Here is a 9,168-nt window from a genome sequence, read left to right on the forward strand (position 1 = left end):
GAGCAACAGTTGTTGCCAATTTCGAGGCCAACGGTAGGAAGTATTCACCTCCATTCCCTTCATCCGCATTTGACCTCTTATTCGCTCATCTATCACTCCACTTTGATCCCTCATGGTCGTTCATACGCAAACTACGATTCCCATTTGGCGTTCAGCATTCAGGCCCATTCCATCTCGAACGTGGTCGGCCTCTGATAAGGAAAATGTTTCCAACAGCTTTAAGGAAGTGTCATGATTTCTCATTACTAACAAAGTATTTCTCAAGTTAGGTGTTGAGAATGCTGAGGCGAATTCAATGTTGATGCTTATTTACATCCTGTAAAATGAATGATGCCTTTCTACTCACGATTATTGAAAGAAGAATCATAATTTGCATGCACAACATTCTATGTTCTCCTTGAAGCATGCATTTAAATTACTCCCAGTGACACACTTATCCTAAGCAAGTGAAATTGTCTCCTACAACGTATTTCACGTTAAAAAGTCAAGACCAATGTCAGTTAGGCAAAATAGGGCTACAGTGCTGCCAGAAGAACATTAATCTGACAAGACTCAATAGCCCCTGGCCAAGTGTCATGCGAGCTCTGCATGTTACAAAAGCGTATAACTACATTCCATTGAAGCTGCGTGCATAAGTAAATTTTCAATTCCATTCACTGGATTCCCAAACAATATGCGTTTAAAAATTAACTTTATAACTACAACGCTTCTAAAGAATCCAGTGTCTCCGATGTTACACAAGTACAATGAGTTTCTAATTTTATTTTCACATATTGAAAAATTAATTTTCTTTTTTTTTTCAATATATAAAAAAATTAAACTTTCAAACGTATTTATTATGTCAGTTGATTCATGCATTGTCTACGACTTCACGCTAGTGTGCAAAATTTCAAATCTAATGGACAGATAGAAGTGTGAAAAATATTGATTATATTATTTGCAGCGGACAAAATTATTTTATTAATTTTTTTACATTGAAAAAAATTTAGTTTACAAAATTATTTATTCTGCCAATTGATTCATGCATTTTCTCCAACTTTACGCAAGTGTGCAAAATTTCAGATCGATTGGAGAGGTAGAAGTGTGCTAAATTTCGATTATGAGATTTGTAACAGATAAACAAACAAACAACAAGAAGAGAAGTTAAAGAGAAATGATGTAAAAAATTGAAAAAATTCTGCATTTGAGCGTAATTTGCGGATATTGAAAATAAAATGATATATCATTTGAATCGATGCAATCAACGTACTCAACGGCGATTTATTTAAATTGTCTTCAAATGTCACCAAATGACATAAATTTCCCCCAGAAGTTCCAAAAAATCATGAGAAATTTTTACCCATAAGTGCGTGTATTGCACCCATAACTTTTCTGCCCACAAATTTTTGGGAATTTTTATCCGTAAGTGCAAAAAATTTTGGGAAAAAATATAATTAATTGGTTCCTAGATCCATTTTTAATGATTTTATTCCAATGTGCGTTTTTAGAAGAGCAATAAATTTTTTAATTTTTAAAGCTAAGCCAAATTTCTTCTTTCAAATCATTTGATAAGCAGTTTCAATAACGGCAAAAAATCGGAGGTCAGTTTACGTAATAATTGTGCGTAGAGTGACTAATAAAATTTCTTATTCATTTTGCCCTCCCTCCGTGTACCGGGCAGAAAAGATTCAAGGCAGTGGAATAACTTGCACCTCGCCGTAGCCATAGAAAACAGCAGGAGCCGAGACAAACGTGATAAACTGTCCTGCCACGCTTGTGTTGGTGTCGACAGTTATCGTCGACACAGGAGGCGGGTTGTCTGGTACGCGCCCAATTTTCTGACCGATGGAATAATCACTTGTGTTGCTGAGAAACACATCCACTACAATGTTGTATGAGGCAAATGAGGTAGCAAAGATAACTGCCTTAACGCGTGTTATCTGTTCCATGTCAATTTGTGAGAAGCTGAATGGCAGATTGTTAGACAGGAAGTAGCTCCGGCCAGCGCTGCAAGCATATCCATCGGTACCGCCGGTTTCGTAGAGTGCGGCGTAGACGGAGGAGTAACTGAAGGGCGAGTTTGTCTTCACGATGTCACGAGGGTCTCCCCAAGAGGTGTAACAAGCGTCGTAAGTTGTGGTGCTTGAAGACGGAGCATCACCCTGCCACCGCACGGCCACGAAGGAACTGTACAGGGCGCACTGCCCCGTGCCTGTTAACGGTGTAAATGATTGCAATTATAAGTTGGATGGGCAAAACAAAATAAACTGCAACGAAACAAGCGTCTTGTACTTGTATACCCTCAATTCGTTCTGAAGAGTAAATTTCCATGTTCATTTAATAACTCCTCTTTGTTCTGGCCATTAATAAATAGAAACAAAGTACAAATCTGTTGTGTGGTAAACATGGCATAAAACGCGATTTTGTTAAGAGAAAACATTAGCAAACAATTCTAGTTTTCAAATACTACCCACCGCAGCACTAAATAGTTGGTATCTTTGTAAGTCAATCGAATAAATTATAGACAATACAAAACTTTTGCTGTATTTCCTCTGAAAAAATCTTTTCAAATGTATTCATCATTTCGTTGACAATTCGGACATTCATATATAAAAATTAAACTCTTTGTCGTAACTCGGGTAATTTTGGCAATTCGCGCATAACTCATAACACGGGTTTGCTATAATAATACGGAAGACGATATTTATCTCGTTGTGCAGAAATGATATAGTAGTTCACAGCCAATAACGACTTCTGATCAGAAATGAAGGAAATCTTTGAGAGAAATATAGCCTACGCAGCCTGTAACAAACAAGTAACATCTGAGAGTGATGATTTCGGTAGAATTATCGCAATATCCAACAATTCCCTTCATACCACTTATTAGGGTTCAAGATTTTTATAGTACATGAAGAAAGACTAAAAATATGATCTCAGACAACTAAGCAATTTTAGGAGTGCATCTAGTCTGCAGTCTGCATTAATTTTTTTAGTACGATTAATGCCTCATGTACCAAGTGTATGAAGTATATCGTCTAAGCAATAATTATTTAAACTAATTCACTGGTGAAAATAAAGAAATAAGTAACATACTTTTCAGAGTGCAGAAGAAACGACAGTTGGCTGTCTGCTGGCAAAAGAGGCCGCAAGGCATAAGTGGCCGTTGGCTCTGTAACTCAGACAAAGCGAGAACCTTGAGGAAGCAGTTCTTCTTGTCGACGACATTGCCACGAATCTGGTAAATGATCATCAATTAGAAACGTGATTGGACAAATAGCATAAATTGGTGAATAATTTGGATTCTCAATTCACTGTAATTAGCGGAAAAAGAGGATACTTTTCCGTTTCTAGACTCATTTTAAGGCTCCGAGAATTGATCGTTAAGGAGCTAAGCCCAATGTCATACGGTGCATGATGGTATCCTCAATACGAGAAGTAGGGTGAAGGGAAAGCTGAGGATATATTATCAAACAAATTCTGTAGCCTTTACTTTTTATTTATGAACCTTTTCACTTATTTGGCTTTCCGGAACAATTTAAATTTAAATTTTGTATCTCATTTAAAATCTATCTTCACAGTCAATTGTCGTGCTATAACATTGACAGAAATATCCTTCGATTTATTAGGAGAATATCTAGCGGCCATAGATATCAGTTGTTTGGATTATATATTGTAAAAAGTAGAGTAGAGTGGGTGGAAGGGTTGAGTTAGATAATATGCATTTAAAAATTTCTTTTTAAAGACAAACTCCCAAAGAATCCAGTGTCTCCGATGTTACACATGTTCAATGAAGTTCTAATTTTATTATCATATAAAAAGAAATTATTTTTAAATTTTTTAATACATAAATAAAATAATTTTTTAAATTTTAATATATAAAAAATAATATTTTCAAAATTATTTATTCTGTCAATTGATTAATGTATTGTCTCCGACTTTACGCAAGTGTGCAAAATTTCAGATCGATTTGACAGGTAGAAGTGTTAAGTATCGATCATAAGATTTGTAGCAAACAAAATTGTTCATTCAATTTTGTTTAATATTAAAAATTTTGTTTGATTTTCAACATTTTTTAATTCTGTCAATTGATTCATGCACTGTCTCCAACTTTACACATGTTTGCAAAATTTCAGATCGATTAAAGAGGTAGAAGTGTGATAAATATTTATTATAAGATTTGTATCAGACATACAAACAAACAAGCAAACAAACAACAGGAAGTGAAGTTAAAGAGAAGTGTTGTAATAATAAGGAAAATTCCGCTAAAAACAAGGAAAATGACCTCTAATTTCACTTGATATTTGCATTGCGAATCGATACTCGTAAAACAAACGAGGAATTTATAAATGTCCCTCTTTTTCGGTTTTCTATGCATTTCACGTTTATCTTCATTTCTGAAAAAAATTTATACGAACAAAAAGTTTTTATTAGTGTTCTACATAGTTTTTATCAGTGTTCTACATGTGCACGAAGTTTTAGAAAAATCGGTCAGTGAATACAGAATTTGTTTTTAACCTGACGCTCACTTCAAGATTTTCAGGATATTCATTCAAGCTTGAATAAAAACTCACTTTACTAAAGTAGCCGGAGACTTGGCTTCCTGTCACGCGCCCGAGTACAACCAGCAACATCAGGAAGTTATGGCAATATTTATTGACTTCCATCTCTGTGTTTCGGTGTTCTCTGGTGTATTTATGTATTTAATTATCACTGATGCCTTGAGTTCGCTTCCTAAGACTGAACGTGAATAGCGTCTAATTGATGGGGTAAATACAACGGACGGTTATTGATGGAATAGATATGGTTAGATCCATGTTATGCGAACAATCTTTCGATCTTCTTCTTTGTCGGGACATTTAGTTAAAATAATTAGAACGGAATGTTCATTTTATGATCAACTATTTAATCTTTTAAATTGAATTGCCAGATCGGACCATTTTTGTCTTCATTTGAAACTTCTTCAACGTCCCAATTATTTCCTGCCGCAGGTGGAGTCTTCTAGAAGCGGAGGTCTGCCTCGACGTCGCTATAGCAGCAGCTGTAACAAGGCCAAACATTGATTAAAGAAAGACATAAACGAGTGCTGGAGTTTTAAACCACGTAGCATAATAATTGTTGGGCAAATCCCTTGAGCCAAGTGATTAAAACAATGCTGTCAATCAATTTAAGTTAATTAATTCAAAAGGGGCACAAGTAAACCAAAGTGTGAGATATCCATCATGCAAGTCATTCCTACAAATTTTCATTTGCTAGAATTCTCTCGGGATTTCACTCTTTACTTCAATAAGATTTTTAGAGACATTGAAGTTCTGGCCCTGGAATTAGAAAGCGTTTAGCTTGGTCTGTGAGTTTAAAATTGAAGTCAAATTATTTAAATATACTGAAATAATGAGAACAATTAGGGTGTGTATTTGAGGATTCCAGATCTTTAGTTTCCGCATCTAAGGAAAAACAGATGTGAAACGAAAATCTAATTCTACACTTGGCGATAAATTCTTAAAATTATGCGCAACGTCAAAACTGGAACTTTTGATACTGTCGTGATAACATATCATTATACTGTGACTCTATAGCTGGGAGTTATCTGATGATAAATTGAGCATTGAAAATTAAATGTGCAATTGAGACTGTCTTTTAGACGGCATCGACCATGGACAGAATTTATTTAATGGCAGTTAAGTTTGTAGTCGTTGCTTAGCTTTCATTATATAACACTGGACAACAAATTTCGTCAAAAATTATCGTCAAGTTTATAGTCGTGGCTTAGCTTCCATTTTATAAAATTGGACAACAATTGACAAATTTTTCTGCGACAAAACAGAAATTACCTTTTCTTGTCAAGTTTTTCACGCTTAATCCAAATATTAAATTGAATTTATTTTGTTAGCTCTCATTTTTATCCTAATTAGAGATAGATATTTTCTGTTCATGCATGTATTGTGTAAAGACTGAAAAAAAAAAGTTTAAGTCATTTCGCGTTACAAACTACAAGGCATTTATATGTTCTCTTTTTTGTAGCTTCTGGACATTCTTTTGCTTCTTTCCAACAGAAATTTGTAGTCATCCAGGTGTTCAATTTCCCTTGCATGGTACTGCTTTTCCACCTCAACCATTCCCTGATGAAAGCATTCTCCATGTTCGTCAAATTTAGGGTTGCCAAACTAAGTGTCCATGAGTTCGCGTTTCTGTTACCTAAAAAATGCACCAGACTTGATTTTACCCAGTCTATATTCTGGGAATTTGGAAATAAAATATTTCCAAATTCCAAATAAAATACTTCCAAAATATTTCCAAATTCAGAAAAAGTAACTTTATACGTATGTACATAAATGGATAACTTTAATTTGAATATAAGGGCAGTAATTAACCTTTCATGAGACTTTCAGTTAAAGGATAATTTGCTTATGTAATTGTTGCCCGTAAGATTTACTACCTTGCTTCACTGTTGGCATTACTGCGTGGATGATCGTGTTCAGCGTGCCTTGTCATATTGGTCGTTTCAATTTGACTAGAATGCGCAATGGAGTGAATATTAAATTCTCAGTCATTTGGTATGTAAAACTTAATCAGAATATGTCTTAGCTATTTCTGTCGTGTATCGTGTAGGGTCGCTGATTTCTTGACTGGCCAACAAGTCCAGCTACTACATGTGCTGACACCTGAAACGTCCAGCTACTACGTATGCTGACTCCTGCAACATCCAGCTACTACGTATGCTGACACCTGCAATGTCCAGCTACTACGTATGCTGACACCTGCAATGTCCAGCTACTACGCATGCTGACACCTGCAATGTCCAGCTACTACGTATGCTGACACCTGCAATGTCCAGCTACTACGTATGCTGACACCTGCAATGTCCAGCTACTACGTTGCTGACACCTGTAACGTCCTCTCACAATGCCGCAACTATATACTAAGCCGCACCTATAAAAATTATCCATATTTTGTTATTAACTCTTGTCTTTTCAGTCAATAACTGCATATCAAGTTTTCATTTCTCCTATACTGATCGAGGTGCAGAGCTGAGCCCGTAATAATCGATCCAGTTTCAAGTCGTTACCATTACGCACGAACAATGTGAATTATTTTTTAATGTTGAAGTTAACAATTGATTACAATGAAGTACCCAAGTTCGAGACTGTGCTTGTGTCAGCTTTTCCGAGCCTTGTACATCAACCGCGGCATTCATTTGTGGCTTGTGCCTTATAACGTTTATATGGATATTCAAATACGGTAAATGGTTTCGGAATGTTAACGGTCGGTAATTCTTGGTCCATAACTTTCATAATTTACTTGTACCCTGTGCTAATATGAATGAATTCTTCAGATGAATTATTAACATTCGTCCTGTTTCTAGATACATGTTCACTGTTAATAGACATGAATGCCGATGTACTAAAACATAAACAATTAAAGCCACTATAACCTGGCCTGCAAGTATATTCATTAAAATATATTTTTTTTCTTACCATCCTCTTTTTTCCAACTTTTGTCCGTCGTCCGTACGTTACTATAATACCCTCGCTTCTAATAATAAATTTTGCGATTGAGTTTCTGACGACGATGTCTTACACGCCTTTTCAAGTGTACATGCCTTCCTCACTGTCGTTTATCATTAACTACTAATTGTTCGATATTGTGCAGTCCATACATGCCGATGAAATTTATTGTAAATGCTACCAGATACAAATTTACTCTAACGGAATATGAACTAAAATACCAAAAATCGTAATAGGAAATTGAAAATTGGGTAACCAAATTATGTCTCATATGTGCGCATATGATTGGAAAATGAGCATGAGGCCGGCAACTAAAAAATTGCATCTTATTTCTTAAAACATACATGGCAGTATGAATCAATCCTACAAATTCTATAAATAATACATAAGATTAGCCTATTGATTGTCTCTAGCATCGCTTCAAGTCCATGACACAGAACAACGACGCTCATAAAAACAGAACAATATTACATACTACCTTATAGGCATGGCGATTAAGATCGTAAGTAGTTAAAGCATCATAGAATATTGCGTTATTATCGTATAAATGTGAAATTTTGCGCAAATACAATGGATTAAAATAAAAAATCGAAAATTTAATGAATGATCTTTTAATTGGTATTATGAGTCTGAGTTCTGTTTACATTAGTATGAATTGGATTGATATACCAAAAATGCCAAGCATGCAGTATTGCTTAATACACGGGCCTGATATTTGTATGCCTATAACGGCCAGTATAGTGAGTGTGATTATTCTCTTAGAATTAGATTAATCTTACATTATTCTCTTACGCCTGCCATAATTGTTCTATATTTCAAGTTAATCTAAAGAATACTTACGATGGATGTGGTTCTCGATATATCTTACCTGTAATGAATTTAAAAAACAGCTTAAACCATTTATCAGCTCCCAATTCTTCGTTAATGCACGATGAGTCTAGAAATGGCGAAACAAGAAAACATGTTCTCTTACTTCTAAATTAAAGAATAAATGCTGGACCATTAGCAGCTCTCACTCCAGCATCAACTGAATACTGCGGCACTGAAAGCTACACCTTGCGAACTCACTTGACAAATGCGCGTGACAAAACTTTTGCAATTATTGACGTTAGCTGTGAAATTACTTCTTCATCGACTCAGCATATTGGCTGTGTTAAAATAATATATTCTTAACTGAGTTGTTAGGTGCCATATTATTGCTTCGTTGGTTGAATGAACTCGCCCATTAAAGCTTCAAACGAATACTTCATCATACTTTATGCATATCATGGTTTTAATCTCACGTACTTACTCCACTTCCGTCATTACTCCAGGCAACTATTGAATTCATAACTGCTCAGTAGAAAAATTAAAATTTTCACTATTTACTGTTTTCATGATTTACTGGGTTCACTATATATTTGCTATTTTCATGGTTTACTTGGTTAACTATTTACTGTTTTATGATTCACCGGGTCAACTGTTCGACGTTTTAATGATTCGCGTGGTTTCACTTTTCGATGGTTTTATGATTCACAAGGGTTCACTTTTCGATGGTTTTATGATTCACAAGGGTTCACTATTCGATGTTTTTATGATTCACTGTATGGGGCCCATTAATCAATGTTTTTTATGATTCATAGTTCGATAGTCTATATCAATGGTTGACTTCGATCTGGTAGATTAATTATTTATTGAATTTCACTGT

At 35.1% G+C, this 9,168-nt stretch overlaps 1 protein-coding gene across 1 annotated transcript; it reads right to left on the bottom strand.

Annotated features, from left to right (window-relative positions):
- Nucleotides 1-1,543: 1,543 nt before the first annotated feature.
- On the bottom strand, nt 1,544-4,837 carry LOC125178245. The gene is made up of 3 exons (XM_047881543.1): nt 4,551-4,837; nt 3,073-3,214; nt 1,544-2,191 (listed from the first exon to the last, which is right to left on the bottom strand). Exons 1-3 carry the CDS (start codon nt 4,641-4,643, stop codon nt 1,668-1,670), a joined length of 759 nt encoding a protein of 252 aa, XP_047737499.1. The 5' UTR covers nt 4,644-4,837; the 3' UTR covers nt 1,544-1,667.
- Between the last annotated feature and the right edge of the window lie 4,331 nt (nt 4,838-9,168).

The sequence above is a fragment of the Hyalella azteca genome, unplaced genomic scaffold (assembly GCF_000764305.2).
Source record: "Hyalella azteca isolate HAZT.00-mixed unplaced genomic scaffold, Hazt_2.0.2 contig1110, whole genome shotgun sequence".
Lineage (NCBI taxonomy): Eukaryota > Metazoa > Arthropoda > Malacostraca > Amphipoda > Hyalellidae > Hyalella > Hyalella azteca.